This window comes from Lampetra fluviatilis, chromosome 32, assembly GCF_964198595.1.
Source record: "Lampetra fluviatilis chromosome 32, kcLamFluv1.1, whole genome shotgun sequence".
Lineage (NCBI taxonomy): Eukaryota > Metazoa > Chordata > Hyperoartia > Petromyzontiformes > Petromyzontidae > Lampetra > Lampetra fluviatilis.
In genome coordinates, this window is record NC_136306.1 from 4,501,907 (window position 1) to 4,525,129 (window position 23,223).

A 23,223-nucleotide genomic window follows, 5' to 3' on the forward strand; every position below is an offset into this window, starting at 1 on the left:
CGTGCCTATATAACCATCAGTTAAAAAAAACATCTATTATTTGCTCGACTCAAGTGCTCTATGCTGAACGCCATGTGCAAGACTTTCAGGCTTGCGCTCAACAACAATTCTAAAACCAAGTATGGTGTATTCACTTGAATGCCCAATTTATTTAAGAAAACCACTGGGTGCAATTAAACATCATAAAAACAAGTTTCAGAGGACAGGTTTTATTTCTCCAAATTCACAAGGCAACACATCCCAGGCTCATGCGGGTAAGCGGTAGAAAATGTGTGCCCAGTTGATGGTAGTTGTCTCTTCTTACGCGGCGTGCAGTGCCCGCCACTTGTTCAGGGGCCCGTGGTTTGGCATGTACTTGACACCCACACCATCGGGCATCACCGTCTTTTCAGCCAGCATTGCCTCAAAGTCTTTGCTGTCGAATTTGGTAAAGCCCCACTTCTTTGAAACGTGGATCTGTGGCACAAAGGAAGACCGTGTGTTAGTGTGCTTTACACAATTGAAGACACGAGGACAAGTTGAACTCATTGACATTAATACAATTACTTATGTACCCGGACTCCTTTCAGGAGGGTTCTGCATTGGAATGTATGGCCAGAACCAATGATATTGTATGTTTTTCGCTATGGGGGGAAACCAGATAACCCAATGGAAAACCATGCAACATAGACCATACAAATGCAGGGTGAACCATACAAGCTAAATAGACAAACTTACTGTGTAACAATTGACTATTTACAAAACTTTAATGTTACTTATAAACTCAAGAACTGAAAGTAACATGATACATTACAAACCAGCAAGAATAATTTTTTACAAACTGCAGTTTTTTGGGACATGACCTGACATGAACAGTTTGCCAAAAGTTTTATAGAGCAATTGGTTGGCTGCGATGGTTTGCTATAAACACCTTTTCATGGACAGCTGAAGTGTAAATACTATTTTTCACATACTGAAATATATTTTTCTTCTTGGTTCTTTCGGTAAAGTCACGTAGAAAGGAAATAATAAAACAATTAAAATAAAGGCGGCAAGTGGGCCCACACATTACATTTGTCAACAACGTTTTATATATACTTGAATGTCACATTATGTATGCACTGTCTCCATGGTCCCTAAGCGTTTTCGTACAAGGAACGAAGATCTTACACAAACCAAGGAGTCTGTTTTATGCACCCATTGCACACTACCAATTAATGTAATAAAAGGTAGTCGGCTTAATAGAGTGCAAATTCACACCGAATTGCATAGACATACAAAAAAAATTAAATATATTTGTTCCATCATGGCACTTGAGAACCACAAGCATGAGGACAGCCATGTGCATAACAGCTTTCTTGTGCACAGAGCCACAATGGGGTAAGGCACTGCATCCTAAGGCACTGGGGGGAGAAGTAAATAATACATTTTTAAATTCGATGGGTGTTGTGACTTTCACCTTCTGGCGACCCGGGAACTTGAACTTGGCGCGACGGAAAGCCTCTACCACGTGCTCCTTGTTGTTGGGCTTGGTGCGCACCGACATGATGGGCTGGCCGATCGACACGCGCGCCACTGTGCCCTGAGGCTTACCGAAGGCTCCGCGCATCCCTGTCTGCAGCCTGGAGAATGTACAAGACAGAACGGTTACATCAATGCTGTCATCTGCAAGCACCACCCTCTTTATGTACATCATGCACATTTGTTTAGCAGCCAGAACACATGGAACAGTAAAGAAACGAATGAACCGTACATTTAAAAAAAAGTAACAGGGCAAGAATATTAATCTTGGATGTGAAAATAAAGGCGGCAAGTGGCCCCACACATTACATTCGTCTACAATGTTTTATATATACTTAAATGTCACATTATGTATTTACTGTCTCCATGGTCCCTAAGAGTTTTCGTACACAGAACGAAGATCTTACACAAACCAAGGAGTATGTTTGTTTTATGCACCCATTGCACACTACCAATTAATGTAATAAAAGGTAGTCGGCTTAATAGAGTGCAAATTTACACCGAATTGCATAGACATCAAAAATGTATATAAATCCATATCGGTGGGAGAAACTCCAATCCAATAATATTTTAGCTTAACTGTTGATTTTAAAAAATGTTTTATATATGCAGCATCTATTTCAAAATTTCGAATATATTCGGCAAAATCCAGCCTACAAATATGTTTTCAACCACGACGATCCAGCTTAAAATGATAAAACAAATGCCGTGCAACCTGCCATCGCCCTTGCCACATGGCGTCCTGGCACTGACCTATCGGCGCCTGCACAGGACAACATCTTGTTGATGCGGATGACGTGGAAGGGATGCAGCCGCATGCGGATATGGAAGCCGTCCTTGCCGCACGTCTTCACCATGTACTTGTTGGCACAGATACGGGCGGCTTCCAGCGCTGGCATAATCACACAAAAACTGAAGTCACTCTACAATTCTCTCAGGAATTTATGAAAGTTGGATTTATACAGCGCCGACTAAACGTGATTGCATCTCAAAGATGCTGTACAATGGGAATATTTAATGATAGAGGTTTGTTCGTTTATAAGCAGATAAAAAATGCCGTTCAAACAGTAAAAAAATGTTATGCTGCAACAACGCCATGATAATGGTTGTTTGTTTGTCAGCTTGGAATATGCATGTCAACTTGCTAATCCTGTAACCAGGTGAGCCACTACTAATTACTAAAAGTCAGTCGAACAACTTTTTTTTCAGAAGGACCTACGTAGTTATATTTTTTATAAAGCATTTTTTGTGCAGTCCAAAATCCAAAGAACTGCACAGACAAGCTCACTTAACCTATTTGCTGTAATGCTATTCCCCCATGTCATCTCAATCCCTTTTGCCTATAGCATCCTTCCCCGCAACTTACATACAAAGCATTCTCTCCACTTTCCCTACTCCAAACAAAAAACAAATCCTTGAAACTATGTAGATGTATGTTTTGCTAATTGTACAGCATCCTGTGCCATTTCCTCTCCACTACACAGCCTAGTGGGTTTATTTTCTAATCACACCATTCTTAAGTGCAAGGCTATCACATAGGCGCTGTGGTTTCCAGACGAGTATACTCGTCTTTAGGCGGCAATGTTGGTATGTGGTTCTATTCAATTTGAAATAAAAACTAATTAGGACCACGATACGAGCACACAGCCTACTGATTTTAAATTATGTCACGAGGTCTTTAAATATCCACTATAAAGCAGACGGTGCATATTTATGGTAAATACTAGTAGTATCAACCTGGGCGACCGCAGAGTTACAACCTCTGCAAAATGGAGCAAACGTGAGCCCGCCCGGCCATGTCACTGCACCAAAATAATAAAAAAAATTGCAGCAAAGTATACGTACGAGTTGCTTAAAAAAAATGTGCATACTGAACGTTTTATAAAGAGACAGGATATTGCGCACTCACCCTCCGAGGAGAGCTGCTCGCACTCATCTGACACCATGTGCGCGCATAGCGGGAACTCCTCCACGCGGGCCTTCTTGCGCCCGAGGTCGAAGATCCTGATCTTGGGATCTAAGAGAGATAAGTGGCAAGGATGAGTCATCATTCACTACAAATACGTATGGCTTAATGTGCACACTGCTTGTGTATAGGTAATTAAATCAGTATGTATACATGAACAAGTACATCCCTTTCTAGATACATTGAGGCCCCCTACAGAGGGCTTTGGTGGTTATTTCACCACGCTGGTGTGACTATGGGAATAGACGTTGTAATAAAGTAAAAGCCAAAATATTCTTCTGCACTGCCCCCTGCAATTTCTGCTGTGCTTGGTGGCCACCAAATCACAAGTATAAATTTTGATAGTTAACTTCCGGGCTTTGGATATGTAGGGTGCATGCTGGGTGATTTAGTCGTAGGCACTTGTGTACAGGCCATAACATGTCTTTTAGATAGGAAGGATTCTCCGAGCCTCAGTTATTTCAGGGCAGCCATGCATTGCGTTTTTTGACATACTTTGACATTGTTAGGTAAATCTAACCTCCATGCATGTCTCAGACTACACGCCACGAAGTGAAATTGTGCTGTTTCCAAGGTCCCTTTAGGGCTCCGTATATGTGACGGAGATCTTACACAAACCAAGGGGTTTGATATGCGCACCAATGAACACCAACAACCAATTAAATGAAGGTCGGTTTGTTCAAGTGCAAAAGTGAGGCTTACGAGGGTCCACCACATTACAGTAGACCACTTCTACTTGGGTCACTGTTTTGGCCACCAGAGGACAGTGCGGCAAAAACCGTTGTACTATATTTTATTCTGTCTATGCTCCCCGGTTCCATCAATCCGTAATGAACAGTGTGAAAAGCAGTATGGTTTTAAAAATCACTTCCACACTTAGGACGGCGTAGCGAGGCACTAATCTAGCAGTGGATTGACCAAGGGATCGTACAAGTACTTAATTAACCCCTTTGTAACAATTACCGCGATTTCGGTGCACATTAGGAGAGTTAATATAAAGAATGAGTTAATATATTGCTATTAAAAGTATAACCGTTTACATAGGCTAACCATAATTACACGTGATGTTTGTCCCATTAGCGATTTTAGACACGCCATCCAATTGCCCTCATGTGCAGGGCCCCTTTTGTAAAGTTATTACTGCTGGATCGGGACCAACCACGCGTTGCACGTCCAACAGGGGATTATTTGACCATACTTCACCACGCTGGTCAGTGCGGGTTGATGGCGGGAAGCACAGACGCGACAAAAGCACATCAACGCGCAATGGCGTTCGCCACATTGCCCTCTTGCGCCAATGCCTACTTCATTTGTGGCATTTCAGTCGCATTTGACCTGGGACGTTACACAACCGCGCCGCAGCTCGGCACCCTTATAGGAGCGCTATTTTATTTAAGGATTATATTCATTTGGAGAGTTTTCATTCGACCACTCACCGGGAACACCGCGACAGAAGCGAGACTTCGGGTAGGGCTTGTTCTTGCAGTATCTGTAACTATAAACCACACACGCACGAACGGGCTTGTTTCTCGCATAAATTAGCATTGTAGTCTGTATGAACACGTTTTAATTGGACACATGCCACCCAGCAAACATAGCTGCATGCTAAAATTTTACAGATACGGGCTAATAATTGGGATGTTTTTTTAAGCTTGCCCGAGAAGCCGCCATTTAGCACTTAAAGCTGGAGAGCAAGGATTCCACTTTGCTATAACGGGGGGTTTCGTCGAGGTATATGGACAACCTTTTTGCCAATCCACTGCTGGATGAGAGGTCCTCCCTGTACAGTTTGGGTCGTGGGGGTCTATTTTACCATTTCACCACGCCCGTCAGCGCGGCCTAGCACACGTTGGGAGCGTAGTACAATGCAACATATATTGCTATAGTGTACTGCCGTTGCCTTCAACGCGACGGCGCAACAGCCTATAGCACCTACTTAATGAATGCTCACTCATCCAAGTCTTAAACAGGCCACGTCTGCTTAGCTTCCGAGGAATTGTAAGGCGACTTGGACAAAGGCGTGTCCATTCATAAATATACTCGCTACAGTATACTTTGCCGTACTATAAACCGGCCAAAGTTGTTAAACTATTTAACTCGTATCAAGAGTGCAAAGGCGAACGCAAAATTCATAATTGTAACTAAAGTGGAACTTTAGACTCGAGGCCTTGTGGCGGGACTAAGGCCTACTCACCAGCGAGCGGGACGGCGACCCATCTTGGTAGATCGCCTGGCGGGGAAGACAAGAAATACGAACGCATAAATATTGGTGCCATGTTAGAGCACCTATTTGTAAAATCGCACGATTGATTATCGATAACGCGGCCGGGATGTTTAAGGATTTCAACGGCGACTACCGACAACCACTGCAGCCATCTTACCTCGCCCGACGGAAAGGATTGTGGGAGGCCGCCGGAAGCTTCAAGGAGTCACGGACGAAACCATTTGGCGATGAAAGGGGGAGACCACTTTTAATTAATTTCCCCCGAAATTGTGTAAATATTTTTGCTTGATTATTTCACCGCGCTAAAATAATTGTAATTTAATAATTTCGTTATTTAACAGTCTATGTTATTCGCAATTCCCCTTTTACGACATTTTACCGATCGTTGCTTTGAAGAGTAAAATAAAACCCCTATTTGCATTGACAATGCGCTCGCCTGCACGTGCTCGTGACGTCACCGTTCACCGTTATGATGACGTAATGTCGCATTCAGCGTGCGTCGTGTCACCTTACGCGGTGACGCTCGGCACGACGTGTGACGTTGTTCAGCCACGTTCGAGCCACTGCTGGCTTCTATTCTTGCGTACACAAAGCTGCCAACTCCTTATCCAGTACCTCTCTCTTATACTGGTAGGAACCTCCTGGTTACACCAGCCCACAGGGGATTATTGTGTCCGTCGTGCAGGGAGGGGCTAGGTGGGGAGGGAGGGGCTGGGTGGGGAGGGGCTGGGTGGGGAGGGGAGGGTGGGGAGGGGCTGGGTGGGGAGGGGCTGGGTGGGTGGGGCTGGGTGGGGAGGGGAGGGTGGGGAGGGGCTGGGTGGCGAGGATGGGGAGGGGCTGGGTGGGGAGGGTGGGGCTGGGTGGGGGGTGGGAGGATGGGGCTGAGTGGGGAGGGGCTGGTCACCCCGTGGTGGCGAGGATGGGGAGGGGCTGGGTGGAGAGGGTGGGGCTGGGTGGGGGGTGGGAGGGTGGGGCTGGGTGGGGAGGGGCTGGTCACCCCGTGGTGCCCTTATAAAACTCAACGTTTAACCTACTCACGCCGGCTTGTGCCTGCCCTCACAGTCAGGCATATTTGCGGAATACACCACGCCGCAGTTGACCCTGGCCATTGACCGAGCAACCCAACGTTCCTACCAGCTCCCTCCGCAGGAGTGTGTTTAGAGACCAATGCAGACCTTATTGGTCACCCGTGCCCTTATACATTTCAACGTTCATCCTACATCACAAGGGAGAGAAACACAAACAATAGGCATTTTCTTTGCCCGTAGTGAAACGGCTGTACGCCGTATGGACCTAAAAATTCAATTTTCTTGTACAAAGAATACGGGGTAAACCATATGGACCGATAGTTATGCCGGTGTGGCAATTTGTTGAGGAACTTAAATGCCAATGTCGAGGTTTTCTAGCCACGAGATGAATTCAGGGGAGAGAGAGTTCGTGTAGCTTTTCTATTCCTTTGTTGAGTTTGAATTTAGAAACATGCGTTTTTGGCTGATATAAATGTCCGCGTGATGATAAGCCACTTCGTTTACCTATCATTTGTGACCAGGTCGCTTCTGAAAAATAATTATTGTGTATAGATAGCTCAGTGCAAAGTATGATATGTGTTTTGATTTAGTGTGCTGATCTTAAAGGTGCATTGAATAATTATAATACTCCGATTGATGCTCCTGCTGTTGTGGAGTGATTCATGCAGGGTTTTGGTAGTACATGTTGTTTATGTCATTTATTGTGAAAATTCCGTCACAGTTCCTATGATCACTGTTTCATTGCTTTCATGGCTTTATTTTGGTGATTTCGAAAAGTGTATTGCTTAGCCATGTTTGTTTGTTGTAGTACAGAGTAAGACTGATGGCCCTAATCTAAGTTGTCTTGTGGTTGTTGTTGTTGTTGTTTGACTTGCATCCCACTGGGATTTTTGCACACAGCGTTGGTGTACGGTGCTTTTTCTGCAATATTTTGCTGTCTTTTCTTGGATTTTCTGTTTGCACTTAGTCACATATTCACTTTAAGATGTTTTCTTGTTCATATTTTTGTTTTTTGTTTGTTGCGGTTGCACCCGATTCAAGAGCCGAATGGCTCACAGGGCAATACCTAGTAAATGAACTTGAACAGTGGGCCTTAGGGGCCGTCCATAAATGACGTCACGCACCTAGGGGGGGAGGTCAGACATTTGTGACGATGTGTGACGAGGGGGGGGGGTGAAAAATGTGACGTCACATCAAAATGCGCAACTTTAAATAAATAGAGACAACACGTTCTACTTAATTAAATAGACTTTTTAATAAATGTTTTCTCCTGCAATATCAGAGGGCAGCGCCACATTAAATACGCACTACAATGACAATAGTTTAAAGCAATTTGAAGCATGTTTCATTTATTTGGGGGGGGGGGGCAGAGCTTTGTGACGTCATATTTGAGGGGGGTCTGACTTTTTGTGATGTCGTGTGACGAGGGGGGGGGGCGGTCAAAAATCTACAAAATCGCGTGACGTCATTTATGGACACCCCTAAGTACAACTACATTGTTTCATCAAACATATGTTAACATTATAAAAATTTTACGACTGAGGCTGCAATAAAAGTTAGGGACCACTGGTTGAGAGGGAGCGTTCGTGAGCGCTCGCAAAGCTCCCCAGCTGTCTGGACGAGCCTTCTCTCGTGGATGCTCCTTCTGACAACAGCGGCGTTGAGTAATTGCAGGGCTGCACCTTTTCCTTATTTAGCCAGCTACAGCCCACGTGGCATGGATTCATCTTTGCCTCCGACGCAAAGTTGAGGGTTGGCCAAGTTCGCGCGCGGAAAATTGATGGAGGAAAGAAAACAAACCGAATGATGAGGACCCCAATGGATTGCAGTCCACCATAGCAGCTGCTGCTGTTGCTGCTGCTCACTACTCACGGGCTTCCTGGTGATGGTGCTCACGTCCTTTGCCAATAACCTTGCCGCGATCCACCGTGTGGGTGTCGCCTTCATGGGATTTCTTGCCTCAGCCCAGAGGTCGGCAACCTGGCGGCTCCGGAGCTGCATGCGGCTCTTGAAATTCGAAAAAAATAAATGGCTTTTTATTTTGGTTGTCGGCCCCTGACCATAAAAGTCCAGTTCACCATGGAAGTCCAGTTTACCATGGGAGTCCAGTTTACCATGGGAGTCCAGTTTACCATGGAAGTCCAGTTTACCATGGGAGTCCAGTTCACCATGGGAGTCCAGTTTACTATGGAAGTCCAGTTTACCATGGGAGTCCAGTTTACCATGGAAGTCCAGTTTACCATGGGATTCCAGTTTACCATGGGATTCCAGTTCACCATGGAATCCAGTTCACCATGGAAGTCCAGTTCACCATGGGAGTCCAGTTCACCATGGGAGTCCAGTTCACCATGAAAGTCCAGTTCACCATGGGAGTCCAGTTCACCATGAAAGTCCAGTTCACCATGAAAGTCCAGTTTACCATGGAAGTCCAGTTCACCATGGGAGTCCAGTTCACCATGAAAGTCCAGTTCACCATGGGAGTCCAGTTCACCATGAAAGTCCAGTTCACCATGAAAGTCCAGTTTACCATGGAAGTCCAGTTCACCATGGGAGTCCAGTTCACCATGAAAGTCCAGTTCACCCCGAAAGTCCAGTTCACCATGGGAGTCCAGTTTACCATGCTGCATCAAGTGATGCAGCAAATCTGGCTGTGACGGTCCCACCTGATGACGGAGACTTGTGTTGCCTCCGAAACGTCGTGATTTTTATTTTATTTTACTTTCATTAATTTTAATGTTTTGCCGACGTGACTTTACCGAAAAAAACCTAAGAATATGAATCATTGCAGTCACGAAAGCTTCAAATCTAAAACGTATTTAACTCTACTAAGAATGTCAAACAAGGCTCCGACGTGGGGCTCAAGGTAAATAAGTCAAACAAATACAGGAATGTGAAACACGTTTGCTGAACAAAAGTAATCGTCGGAGCAACGCATAGCATACAGTTGGTGTCTGCGTAGGGTTCTTGTTGAAGGTGGACCGGAATCTAAATATATATTAAATATGAAGATACAGATGAGAGCAGGATGGGAGTTCTTTTTGAAGATGTTATTTGATCTTTAACGGAAACGTTCAAACGCGACGATTAAATTAGAACGAATTGGATGAGTGAGTCTTGCCCACTGAAAACTTGGATCGGAAACGTGAAACGTTGACGGAAGTGAATCGAAATCTGAACGTGACGATTGCGTGCGAAGAAGCAACGGGCAGGTGGCATGCTGGGGGTTTACCGAGGCACACGTGGGTTCGCGAACATAACGGTGGGTGGCGTCGTGGTGCCACGGATGATGGCGGTGCCACATCCAGCGGTGAAACGGACACTTGGCAGGTACGGCTTGGAAAGCCTCGGTAAGATGTGCTGCAAACAGCTGCCCTCTTCCCGGACGACTCTGAGGCAGAGATCTCGTTCGCAAAACTGCTCCATGCATAACGCAATACGCATCATAATAGGAGCCCTGAAACCGACATATATTTAAAAAAAATTTGTTTTAGTAAAATATTTATTTTTTAATAAAAATATGTTTTTATTTTATAAAAACAATATTTGTATTATTTTATTGTTTCCCTTCTAGTATTGTTTCTCTTCTACGTGACTTTACCGAAAGAACCAGGAATGAGCCATATTGTTCAAATTCGGTTAAAAAAAACAGTAATTCAAGAGCCGCAATGCACGTGGGTGAATACGAGACGGTGTCCTTAAATAACGTCACGAAACAATCCTCAATTAGCCGCATGTGGCTCCGCAATTGCAGGTTACCGACCCCTGCCCAATGTAAACTGGACTTCCATGGTGTACTTGATGCAGCAAATCTGGCTGTGACGGTCCCACCTGATGACGGAGACTTGTGTTGCCTCCGAAACGTCGTGATTTTTATTTTATTTTACTTTCATTAATTTTAATGTTTTACCTACGTGACTTTACCGAAAAAACCTAAGAATATAATTTAAATACGTTTATTTAGTTTTTATAATAACCCATCACTGCCCATGTCCAAACAACAATATAAATGGTATGAAAAATGAGGTTTTACCCTTTCCGGCAATTAAAAAAAGGTGTTAAGATGTTCAAACACCAAAGTGTTTTTTTAATATATAAAAGGTTTTGTAAGGCCACAAGTTTGTTTAATCCACGTACTTGCGTAGTGACACAAAATGGCTCATGTAGCAGCATAGCGCTGGCGGGGAAGGGGATCTGCAGCTTACAGCAGCCCTGACCGACAGCAGCAGGCCACGTGATAGACCAGAGGGGGATCTTGGGAAAAGGTCACGGAAGGGGCACACGAGGAACCCGCTGGTAGGTTCCAGAAGGGGACAGCCAGGGGCGTGGCCGGGGGCGTGGTCAGGGGCGTGGCCGGGGGCGGAGCCAGGCCACGCTGGCAGTATAAGAGGGCTCCCCCCCCCCCAGGATCGGGACTGTCGTGTGGAGTGGGGGGGGGTCCCCGGGGGGGGGGGGGATCTCCGTCGTGCTGCTGCTGGAATCTTCACCATCGTCTTCACCATCTCGGCGTCGCCTGTCGGGCAGTCTACCAGATGTCGCGACTGGGAACCGTAGTTCATTTAATGACGAGTTATAGTGTTAACCGTCAGGCCTCCCTAATCTTAGCGTCTGAGTCAGTCACTACACTCGTGATAACGCATGCAAACACACGGATAATTATTCTATATGGGGTCTTTAAAACTGATTGGCCTTCAACAGAAACGACTTTCTTTATGGCGGACTAACCAGTGTCAGATCAGAAAACGCCAATTGGCGAGCAGTATAAATGGGGTTCGCCACTTTGGGTGGTGGGGTAAAGTGTGGGTAGACAGACCCTCACCCAAGCCGTTTGGTCCGTGTGGAGTGTAGCCCAATTACAGCTCCCTTTAGTGGAGTAGAGTGAGCAAGTAAACCCAGAGCAGGGCTACATTACCTTTTAAGAAACGAGCAAAACTAACCACCCGATGACTTGGGCCGCCTTGCCGTGCACATTCACGCGCACGCCAAATAGCTGCGTTCACGGCAAATGTCACTGCCAGTGGTTATCGGTTGCATTTTCAGAAGCGGTAATCGAATATTAAGGTTCATCAATTATCGATTATATTAAGGGTCGTCTATTAATAACCCACTTCCAAGAAAAAAATTCGTACCAATACTCTCCGGACTGGTCGACTTGTTGACAAACTCATCCCCCAACCACAGCAATATCGAGTTGCCACCACTGCCTTGGAACATAAACAGCCCTTTATCAAGCCACAGCTCGTGCCCCCATGGGGGGTTATGCCAATGCGGCATGGACTCGGGATCATAGGAGTACAGTACAGCGGTGCGCGTGGAGTGTCCTCCGTAACGTCGCCCCTCGCGTCTGTCACGAGACAGACCATTTAAATCGCAAGTCGCCAAACCTCTCTTACCCCATACATTGCCTGGTGCCATTTTCAGTGCCGCTATCATTTTCTGGCCAACCACATTGATTTTTTAACAAAACAGGGGGCGAATCACCTTTTGATATATTTTTTTACATTTGAGATCTTATGGACCCGTGCACCAATGATTCAGCAGCATTTGCCCAAAAGAGAAAATGGGTCTTCGTTTGGCCAATTTTGGAAGTAGAGCTTAAACTATAATGGGTAAAGTGCTGGTAGTCCCCCCCTCTGCTACGCCTTCTGGCCAACGTGGAAGAGTAGGCCAAATACCCTACAGACGAGGGGCCGTTTGAGCTTTTCCTCATGAAGTCCTTCCACCAGCAAACATCATGGGCAGGGCCATTACCTTTCAGCAGGATGATATGGACCAGTTGTGACTTCAGAGCCCGCGTGCAAGACAGTTTTGTGAAATTCCACTGTTGTTTCAAAGTAGAGTGTTTAAACGTGTAGGATTCAGTTCTGGGTCAAGAGTCAAAGTCTTCAGAAAAAGGGGTCAACAAAATTAGTTACAAATGTTACACTGCAAATCACCCAACTGTCGGTTTACGCATCTCTACATGTTTCAGTGCGCACCTTTTCTTCGCTATAACCCACATTCCGATCAACATATCACGGCTCAAGTCCACGAGACGACAAAAACAACACAAGACGACGGACACGAGCAGAGGTGGCGCGGCTGTGGTTAGACTTTATTGTGCTTGGGGGAGGAGGTTGCTGTGGCGGTTGACGACCCGCAGAGCAACGTGGCCCTCGCCGGCACGAGGCAGGAAAGAGTGAGAGGGCTGCAGGGCAGCCAGGGACACCGAATGCCACACAGCCACCACACCGACTGCGAGACACCCATGGAGGTTGCGTTTTTTTTGTTTGGGAGGGGCGGTCTCGGTCTTGCCAGATCAGAAGTCTTGTTGCCTCGGTGGAGAGGCGGCATTCTAGTTGATCATCAGCTTGCCAGATCAGAGTTAACACCCAATGGATGGAGCGTATTGTTGGAAAATTGGTTAAAGGAGTTAACCAGCGCAATTTCAAAAAGTTAACTAGGAAGAAAAATGCAGACATAAAACCTGATATGCTTCCTGGTTTTTCAAATTTTTAAGTGGAAAAACCCCAGCAAAGTTTAGTTAAGTTGCATTGCCTTTTGGGTTGGCCGATCGAGAATAACAGAACTAAACCTAAACACTTTTTTTGTCCATTGGTACAAAGGACTTTCTCCTCTTAAGCTGGCAACAACTTGGTCCACCTGGCGTGTGGGGCCCCTCCGTACATTCAGCGACAACCAGTGTTTGCGCTACAGCTGCCAGGACGGAAGCAAGGCATCATGCTGCCCTCTCCCCCAGCGATCATACATTCAAGCGGCCGCCGTTCACTGAAAACGAGGCTTTGGCGGGGATCCAGTTATAACAGTTCAGTGTCATCTGAGAGAAATAAGTCAAACTTTTTCCTTTTATAATTAGGCTTGTAAGTCGATACAAAAAGACCAAAAAGACATGGGTTGTGGGATCTCCCCTCCTGACCCATCAGAAGCCAATCGCGGCGTGCTTAACTGGGAGGTGTAGTAGCAGCAGCAGGTCGCCACAGCAACGGGTCCCGGGATTGGCCAAGATGTGTCCGAGTAGGCAGGGCCCTCAAGAATCACCTTCGGGTGACTTTCGTAACACTATTTGCTAAACTTTAGTCAATAGACTAAGCATCGACATAGAAAACTGAAGTCATAAAAATATAAATTCGAATTACTTTAAATCGAGAAAGTGGTTTACATGAATAGCTACAGTAAACAGATAAACCAAGCCCAAACAGCAGCGCAGCTACGACAAGTAGCCCTGCCAATGTACAGTGTCTCACTGAAGACATTACAAAAATCACAAAAACCAATTCTACACAGGCAGATGCACCAAATAGAAAAAAAAGTCACCCATCAGCCACCAAAAACGAGATAAAAAAAAAATGCAGAAAGTGAGACGGGGTGGCATCGATCAAAGGCAACCCAGAAAGAACGCTAACAAAAGGGTCAGGGAAGAATTGTTCAATAGGCGAGCGACAAAAACTTTTCACAAACTACCACAAAACGTTAACATTTGCGTCACGCTCCCTTCCCAACCCGTCCCTCATGCCAAGCTCACGGGCAAGCTGGCGTGTACCAAACCAAAACCCCACACGGATGCACAAGGGCGGCAACTTTACACAATAACATGCGGTGATTGTACACGGTGGGGCGGGGGTGTCGAGTGAATTGTGAAGTTGCGACAGGGTGGACGAGTGTGGAGGTCGTTGATGCGGAAAGAGGGCAGGGGAGGAGGAGGAGAAGCATGCGGAGGGGCTCTCTCGCCAGCCGCTCAGACGACGTTGACGACGTAGGGGCTGCCGGTGACGTGCTCGTTGCCCCACATGAGGACGAGGATGTGCTCTCCGCGCTCCTTGAGGGTGTAGGAGACTGCGTAGGCGCCTTTCCCCGTGTGCTTCACCACCACTTCCTCGCACGGGACATGTGGCCCGTGGACGCCCACCAGCAGCATGTTGTTGCCTGTGACCACGGCGGGGAAAAAAAGTGGCGAGCAGAGTGGTTACGCAACGCCCGTTCCAGTAAAGTCCAAGCCCAGGTCTCCTGTAAAGGCTTAATTTCAGCCAAATTCCCACCCTTCCAATGGTCGCTGAAAATTGTCAACTCCACAGATGCCCATTTGAGGTTTAAGGTCCTTTTTATAGTAATAATATTTTTTAAAAAAGGGTTTAATTTCGGCAGGGGCCTGTATGGGTCAGCGACCTATTATCTCTCATCGCTATGACCATGGCTACTATGAGCAATGTGCAACCCCAAAACTACAGTGATAAAACTAGTGATAAATTAAGCCGAGTCCCATCAAACTCATGTCAACAATTGTTGGGTGTCTGTGACAGCACAATTTAGAGTAGATCACATTGTTGTTTACCTGCAGACTGTGGCTACCACGTTCAGATTATCCAAGCATACCTCAGGGGACGAACATGCGACTCAAATCACGATTCTCCATTGCAAACGTGGGGAGATTTTGATAATGCCGTGACAACCCAATGATAACCCCACGACGACTTTCAACCACCAGTTCACCAGCCTTAGCCCATTGCGAGACCCTGGAGGGCAACGCACCAGCCTTGCTGCAGTCGACAGTAAAGCTGTTCTTCTGGCCAACGTAGGCCTTGTTGAGGCCTGCGCCGCGTGGCACCACTTTGCTGGCGTCTGAGACGAAGCGCGCAAGACCCGGTGCCACCGCCGAGGTTGATTGGGCGACCGAGCGAGTCAGCGTGTCCACCATCACCGATGAAGACTGCTGGAATCCGGCGTTACCGGCGAGACGCGGGCCTGGCGCAGTCACACATTCATATGCAGGAGGCGGCAGCAGCAGCACGAGTGGCAGCAACACAAACATGTTTCAACAATGAGTACACAAGTAATGCAACCACAACAACATGGCCTCCGTGACCTCAACATTCCACATCAGTACTGGGGTTGACAGTAAATGGACCTCATCGGGTGATGGGTCTGCAAGCCTTGGCACCCTCTGGTTTCATTGATCATGGGCTCTTGGATCTCGCATTGCAGTTGGGCCGAGGTGGAATCAGTCCCGACCCAAGTCTTGTTTTCACAGCCCCCATTTCTCCAGGTGCGAGGGCCTCATGGTAGCCGCTCCAGACCGGACCTTGGGCCACACAGCACCACTGTCCCCCTAAATAGTACCAGTGATGCTTCTGACACGTAAGGGTTACAAATTCAATTGCAGTTATTTAATTTGGCCTTCAGTTTATTCATCGAAAGAAATGAAATCGTAATTACCATGCCTGTCTGTTAAAAACACCAACGTGCACCTCCAATTAGCACTGTTGCTTACATAATGTGAAAGCCGTTCAAACGTACAACAGCCATAATTCTTAACTAAATTCGACAGGACGTGAATGAAAAACGCATCAGGCTACACAGAACAACCCCTCTGTTGGCCAGAAGAATCTGCAATTCTGAAACAAGGGGCACTGAATTACACATTCAACTTAGGGAGTCAATGGGGGAGCAGCAGCGTTTGCACAAATCCTAGCACCCACTCACCGGTGATCTTGGCCTTGAAGGGGCTGCCCGCAATGTGGTGGGGGCCCCCATACTTGACCGCGACCAGGTAGTTGCCGGGCGCCATGGGCGTGTAGCTCACGCGGTAGCCCTCGGCGCACTCGATGCAGTCCATGTGCACCTTTGAGGGCCCGTCGATGGTAACCGCCAGGGCCCCGGCACCGGCACCGGCCCGCGTGGTGTTCACCACAAATTCCGCCGGCGCGCCTGCACCACGGGACGGCACGGATGGGACGGTCACAGCATAGTATTGCGAGAGGTTACCATTTGAGAACTCCGTATTAGTATTTGGAGTCTGTCGAGGAGTAATCCAGGGGGTCTGTTTTGAGTCGATCTCCTGGCACGGCAGTTGAATGGGAAAGATCATAATTAAATTCCACCCATAGCCCTGTCCATTAAAGATCATTAATGGACCTTGGATGAATTGCAAATAAATAATTTATACTAAGCATAATTAAGAATCGATTTAAAAAATTAAGCTGATGGATTGTTCTATGCTTTGTACAATGGTGGGACGAGCGTTGTACAGTGTGCACGTGCGTCCATAACAATCACGACCTTGTTTATAGCGTCGTAACATGGCAAGCCATTACAGAGATGCGTGAGACCGAGACTGAAACTTAACAGCTATCTCAGTTATTCAACCCATCCCATATCACCCAGGTCCGTCCTGTCCTTTCAACAACAGCGAGATCAGACACTGCACATGATAGCCTCAGTAGAAATGGCCTAGCAAGGGGAGGCGCTGTGGTAACACTACCGTCACTTCGTGACAAACGCCGGCTGTTGTCGTCAGTCTTTCGTACCGGTAGTGCCGCCCTGGAGACCAGGCCCGTAGGCCGTCACAAGTCCGGGGTCGGCAGTCTGCCCAGGCTCGCCGACGCGCACCTTGAAGGGGCTGCCCGGCACGTGGCTGCCGTCGAACTTGACGTGTACGGCGTGCGTGCCGTTTTCCCGCGGCACAAACCGGATCGCGTACTTGTCTGGCGACAGCAACCACAACGCCACACGACCGATCACGTCATTAAAGTTGACAAAAACACTGGGGAAGAGACGATGAAAGAGCACTTGGGTCACAGCTATGGATAGTGTCACCATGGCGACAAATAACGTACCGTTGTCGAGCTCTGAGACTATGCAGTCCTCGATGGTCCCAGAGGGAGAATGAAGCTTTGCGTCCAGTTTCCCCCGCGCCCCGTTCAGGTTCACAGCAAATGACGCTGGTTGATTGGGTTTCAGCCCAGACTCCTGTAGGGGGTAGCATGGGGAGCAGGGCGGGGATTAGTGAGACACAGTCAAGTCACACCAGGGGGTGGGCAGGGCAGGGAGGTTGGGACACCAGGGCAGCGGCACGGTTGGTGGGGGGGGGGGTGGGCGGCATTAGTGGGGGGGAAAAAAAAGTGGATGCTTTGCAAGAAGGTCATGGTTAAGGGACCAATGGACAGCAAAAACATGGAGATCCCTTTTGCGGTGTGCAGGGCTAGGATTTTTTTTTTCGTGCCAGCAGCAAGCCTTGGGCGAGTGGTAAAGGTTAGATGTTAGCAACAGGACTGGAGGGGGCAGTGAGATTTTGGGAAATCGGTGTTCACACAGGCGCAACACTCACCTGATCCGGTAGCGACGGTGAGAATTAACGAGAGTGTGCAGGGCGACGGGAGGGAACATGCAAACGACACGGTGACACGCGACCACGAAAAACACGCGCACCGAGACGGTACACAGACACACGCACAGGTTAGCGGGGCAGGGGGTGGGGGGTAACGACATGCATCATTGCCCGCCGTGACAGCATCAACACCCAGGAAAAACAACCCCAGATTATGGCCACAAAGTGAGCGGCAGAAGCATCGGCCGCCACCCAACACGGTGCTTCTGCCGACGGTGGCGAGGGGCCGAACAAGGACTGGCACTGCTGGCGGCTCCAGAGGGACCCAAGCCAAGGTGGGAAGGGGGGGGGGAGTAAAGGACACTGCACGGGCATGGGGCAGCAATATGGAGAGGTAAGGACACAATCCAGCAGAGCAGCTGGGCTTTAATAGCCAGGAAGCACGTTAGCGATTAGATTTTTATGGAACACCAAATAGATTCACTTATCCCAGAAATAATGTTTTAAGTACAATAGAAGATTGGATGAACGCTCCAGTGTGTGGGACCACCACCGACAGACACAAAAGCAGAATAAAAAAAAATAAGAATAAGAGCAGCAAGGAGTGCAGGAAGGCACAGGAGAAGAGAGAAGAGGGTGAGAACACACAGGAACAGAAGAGAACACAGGAAAGAGGAGTGGATGAGGGTGTAAGCTAGATAAGCAGGCGGGTACAGACTGGCACAGGGAGGTGGTGTTGCGGCTGGCAGACGTCACAGGCTGATAGGAGGAGGCGTTGCAGCAGGCAAACAGGGAGGCTTTGCAGCCGAGTGAGCAGCACAAAAAGCCAAGCAGCAGCAGGTCAGCATGGGTGTCTCTGGAGCCCCTCGGGCCCCCCTGCAACATTGGGCTTCCCCCCTCTCCTCCCCCACCCCCTCCCTTCGGGAGGCGGCTGAGTGAGGCCACTGTCAGAGGCCTTTAGACGAGGCTCAGGAAAAACATTGGCGCTTTCTTTGCGCCCGGACGCCCGCGCGCCCCACCCCTTCCCCCTGGCCGCCTCAGGGTCATGGACAAGAAGTAAAGGTCACAGCGAGGATGGCAAGAGTTGAGGTAGCAGTGAAGAGGTGAAGGCTAGATGACCGAGGAAGGGTGCGAGGTGGAGGGCAAAATTGAGATGGGGAAAAGGTTAAGATGAAAGTTGTAGAGTGTGAGGCTGTGACAAGAATGGGGTTATAGAATGAAGATGATTGGAGAATTATAAAAGGGGTTACTTATAACGGAATGTAAAAAAATTCGGGTTGATGTCTGTGCAAGAGATGAAGCCGAGGCCAAGATTGAAATGTCAAGAACATGGAGGTTCATTTAAGTGTCAAGGTGGGAGGATTGTGGCATCAGAGGTTACCTCGGGGGCGGTAGGTCAGGGGTCAAGAATTAATGAGTAACGAGCCGGTGTCAGCAATAGGAAGTTTAGGAAACGAGGCAAGGGGGTCTTAAAGGCTGGCGGCCGGGGGAGCGGGTGGGGGTGAGCGGGTGGGTCCTGGGCGCTAGCGTATGTTCTTCCGGGGCCTCACCTGAAGGCTCGCCACAGTGAGGCGGCGCGACGCGTCCGTCGAGGTAGACGCTGGCACCACGAACGGGCTGTCGGGGATGTGCTCGTCGTTGAACTTCACCGTCACCTCGTATTCACCTTACGGGGGCAGAGGGCAGGAGGGGGGGGGGGGAGTCAAAAAGTCGTGGGTCAATTACTAAAGAATATATTATAAAGAAAGTTAAATGCTTTCATGTATGATGGTCGGGCAGTTCCGGGGTCATAGCAGAGATATCACCACAAAAGATCCTGGGTTCAAATCTGGGTTCAAGCGTATCCATCTCAGCTCACGGAACAATTACCACACAAATCAATTAATACAAACTCGGGAATTGAAGCAATGACATCAACTCACGATAGTGAGGAGGGGTTTAATCATGGCGGTGCCAATATAGGGTGCAATCGGGGTGTGTGGTGGATGATGAATGAGAATGATGATGAATTTGACAATGACGACGTTGGCGATTGCTGTGCCAGACATAGCGGTGCGGTGGTTGGTGATGGTGCCCTGTGCCCACCGGGCTCCATAACCACGTAGGAGACGCCGCAGGAGCCATCCTGGCGGTCCTCGAAGGAGATGTCGGCTTTGCTGGGTCCCTCTACAGCGATCGAGAGGCCGCCGGCCCCGGCCTCCCGCGTCCAGATCGTAAACTCGGCTGTGCAGCGGAGGAACAGGGAAGTTCCACGAGTCAACGAGTAAACAAACAATACCTTGCCCGTAAATAACGTTGATCTACACGCACACACTCGAAGGCAGTGTGTCACCGTCTCGGCACAGACGGAACCGTTCAGCGCGCACGAATGTTAAAATGGACGTGCTGGTGCGACGTGCGAGGTGGCCTCCTCTCACCGGGCGAGTCGACCACGGCGGACTCGAGGCCGGGCCCCCCGGCGTGCACCTTGTGGGCGCCCCCCTCGCCGAGCGGCCCCACCGTGAACTGGAAGGGGCTGCCCGGCACGTGGTGGCCACGGTACTTGACGCTAACCGTGTGCACGCCCATCTCGTGTGGCACAAAGCGCACGGCGTACGAGCCGCTCTGCCCGCCGCCCACCGCCACCATCTCGGCACGCTCGCGCTTCCCCGACGGGCTCGTCACCTCCGCAGACAGCTCTGCCGCATTGACCTCTGAGTCGGGGGGGGGGGGGGCATGTGGGAAGAGATGGTATCAAGTCAGAGATGGTGTCGAATTGGAGGGGGGATGAAGGTGGAGGAGGAGTAATAGCGAACAGGGAGAAAGACAAATTAAGTAGTAGTAAGAGTAGGGAGGAGGTGAAAGGAAGGCAACAGCGAGTTCAGGTAGATTGGCGAATAGAGATCAGGAAAGGCGCCAGAGAGAACAGGAGATTATAGATCAGAATGTGGAGTTAAGGCATGGAGGAGAGATCGTGCCGAGTGGAGGGAGATGCCCGTGATTGTGCGAGTTAAGATGAGGACATCCGAGTGGCTCAAAATCTGGTTAAATCACATGGGACTCTACAAAGTGGTCTGTCGCCACAGCACTCTGCAACAAAACTGACAACTTCATTAGAAGAGACATTTCCAGCGACAGTAACAAGTGCGCATTGTATCGCAGTTGGAAGGAGGGGGGTCGGAGGGTTACAGCTCGGGAGGAGGGGCAGCTTTACCCGGCAACTTGAGGCTCAGGTCGCACATGCTGCCCACGGAGGCGACGGAGGCCGCGTGGCGTGGACGCGTGATGCTTTGCCTCATCACGCGGCCCTCCCCCGTCACGTGCACTGTGAACGGGCTCCCTGCCACGAGCAAGGGCACACACAGAATAAAGCAGGTTCTTGAAAACGAGCATCACACCTCTGGATCTTACAACTTAAAATCGAACCAAGCGGTGGTGAAACATCGATGGTCTACGCGGGCAGAGGTCGAGAAAGGGCGCAAGGGGTCACGACGGCCCGCACCTGGCACGTGCTCCTTGGCGAACTTGATGTTGAGGAGGTAGTCGCCGGGCTCCAGTGGCTGGTAGGAAACTCGGCAAGCGCTGTTGGCCAGCTCCTCGCAGTCCAGGTCGGCCTTGCTGGGGCCCTCGATGGACAGGCTGAGGCCTCCGTAGCCTGGTCAAAGTTCAAAGGTCAGACTATAATGCCTTGCCTGTCAAGGCTTTCGGGCAAAAGGGTGATAAAGGGAACCCCCACCAGCTACATGCAAATTCCGCACAAGTGGCAAATGTGCAGAACTCACGAGATGGCGACACGGGTTTCAATGCAGGAGGGGGGGGGGAGTTCATTCGAAAGCTTGCACCATTTATACTAATAGGGTTTTCCCCCTTTTTTCTGGCAACAAAACTGACACCTTTTGCAAGGAATCATGTTTACATTAACCACAATACTTGCAGTCAAATGTAAACAAAACACAATACTCTGATAATGTATGCATTGTCCTTGAAACTGATTGGTCCACACCAGAGACAGCTTTCTTTAGAGCCTAGTCTCATATGGTGTTCGACCGAGCAGCTACATCATGGAGGTCCCATGATGTAGCTGCTCACCCCGAGCTCTCATTACTCTGACAGTGCGTTGTCTTTGAACCGTGCGCCTTTTGGCATCATCTGGTCGAACACCATATGAGACTAGACTCTAAAGAAAGCTGTCTCTGGTGTGGACCAATCAGTTTCAAGGACAATGCATAAATTATCAGAGTATTGTTTTTTGTTTGCATTTGACTGCAAGTATTGTGGTTAATGTAAACATGATTCCTTGCAAAAGGTGTCAGTTTTGTTGCCAGAAAAAAGGGGAAAAACCCTATTAGTATATTTTGGTACTGGCAAAGGAGGTCCCATGATCTTGCACCATTTAGTCTATGTGAACGAGGTCAAAATTAAAACAAAAGGATCTTTGAATTAACAATTTGGCTCATCAGCCCCAGTGCTGCTGATCTGCACTACCATTTTATTTACAATGTCCAAGGAGGACTTGGAGCTTGGTTTTGGAAACAAATGAAAATAAGAATTTGCCTTACGAACACTTTTTAATATTATTGTGCACGATCGTTTCATTCGCAAAGTTTATTGCTTATTTGCACAATATTTAATATTTGTCAAGTACATTCGTCAAACTGCTGTGGGGCCAATAGTAACTTATAGCTGTTGAATCGCAACAAAAACTTTACGCTCGTTCACTACGGGCAGAACGGTGCCAATTTGGTTACCGCAACTGCTCACCTCTCCAAATAGCATAAGCGCGACAGACTTGTGCCCATCCGATTAAAACATTTACCGAAAACAGTTTGACGAACCATAATGGGCCCGGGAGCACACAGCCACGGGTAGTGGTCTCGTGACCTTTGAATCGTCACCCTGCCCGGCACGCAGCAGCCCCCCCACCAACGCACCTGCGTCGCTGGTGTCGACTATGAACTCCGAGACGTCGCCGGTGTGGCCCTGGCGCAGGCCGGCACCCTTGACGCGCACGCGTCGCGCGTCGCCGATTTCGGACTGGCCGACCTGCACCGTGAAGGGGCTGTTGGCGATGTTGCGGCCGTTCTTTAGCACGCTCACCATGTGTGTGCCAGCCTCGCGCGGAGTGAACGAGATGCCTGCATGTACACAAACAAATATCGTAACCACTTGCGCGCCACATGCAGACGTAAACAGTAACGCTTGCAGGCATAAACACACGGAACAGTCACTGAGACACGTACAATAACGACTGGTAAACTTCACCATGCGCGTCCTAGTTGAGCCCCCCCAAAATATGGTAGCATTAAAATAAAAGTATCAAACCCATTATTAAGTATGGTGTGGCTGACCTAGGGTAGCTGTGTGGTTGTTTGGCAGTGTGAACGGCTGGTGGCGTGGCCGTTTGTGGTGGTAGTGTGTCTGGTTGGCG

At 48.6% G+C, this 23,223-nt stretch overlaps 2 protein-coding genes and 3 non-coding genes across 6 annotated transcripts in view; all 5 read right to left on the reverse strand.

Annotated features, from left to right (window-relative positions):
- Nucleotides 1–193: 193 nt before the first annotated feature.
- LOC144943658 (large ribosomal subunit protein uL16) lies at nucleotides 194–5,872 on the reverse strand. Its single transcript, XM_078871338.1, has 7 exons — nucleotides 5,848–5,872; nucleotides 5,661–5,696; nucleotides 4,903–4,961; nucleotides 3,410–3,517; nucleotides 2,254–2,392; nucleotides 1,439–1,601; nucleotides 194–456 (listed from the first exon to the last, which is right to left on the reverse strand). The coding sequence occupies exons 2-7, from the start codon at nucleotides 5,681–5,683 to the stop codon at nucleotides 301–303; spliced, it is 648 nt and encodes a 215-aa protein (XP_078727464.1). The 5' UTR covers nucleotides 5,684–5,696; nucleotides 5,848–5,872; the 3' UTR covers nucleotides 194–300.
- LOC144943845 (small nucleolar RNA SNORA70) lies at nucleotides 1,099–1,231 on the reverse strand. Its single transcript, XR_013639540.1, has one exon. It is a non-coding gene; the product is annotated as a small nucleolar RNA SNORA70 (small nucleolar RNA).
- Nucleotides 1,857–1,993, reverse strand: LOC144943846 (small nucleolar RNA SNORA70). The gene has a single exon (XR_013639541.1). It is a non-coding gene; the product is annotated as a small nucleolar RNA SNORA70 (small nucleolar RNA).
- LOC144943847 (small nucleolar RNA SNORA70) lies at nucleotides 4,028–4,155 on the reverse strand. The gene has a single exon (XR_013639542.1). It is a non-coding gene; the product is annotated as a small nucleolar RNA SNORA70 (small nucleolar RNA).
- A 6,916-nt stretch (nucleotides 5,873–12,788) lies between the features above and the next one.
- The window catches only part of LOC144943659 (filamin-C-like), a 70,351-nt gene continuing 59,916 nt past the window's right edge, over nucleotides 12,789–23,223 (reverse strand). For both annotated transcript variants that reach the window (XM_078871341.1, XM_078871339.1), the window contains 11 exons: nucleotides 22,727–22,930; nucleotides 21,298–21,450; nucleotides 21,010–21,135; nucleotides 20,234–20,509; nucleotides 19,902–20,039; nucleotides 19,367–19,482; nucleotides 17,326–17,458; nucleotides 17,017–17,193; nucleotides 16,193–16,417; nucleotides 15,242–15,454; nucleotides 12,789–14,638 (listed from right to left, as the gene is read on the reverse strand). In XM_078871341.1, coding sequence (XP_078727467.1) covers nucleotides 14,451–14,638; nucleotides 15,242–15,454; nucleotides 16,193–16,417; nucleotides 17,017–17,193; nucleotides 17,326–17,458; nucleotides 19,367–19,482; nucleotides 19,902–20,039; nucleotides 20,234–20,509; nucleotides 21,010–21,135; nucleotides 21,298–21,450; nucleotides 22,727–22,930 — 1,949 coding nt within the window. In that variant the 3' untranslated portion in view covers nucleotides 12,789–14,450. The remainder of the gene's footprint in view (nucleotides 14,639–15,241; nucleotides 15,455–16,192; nucleotides 16,418–17,016; nucleotides 17,194–17,325; nucleotides 17,459–19,366; nucleotides 19,483–19,901; nucleotides 20,040–20,233; nucleotides 20,510–21,009; nucleotides 21,136–21,297; nucleotides 21,451–22,726; nucleotides 22,931–23,223) is intronic.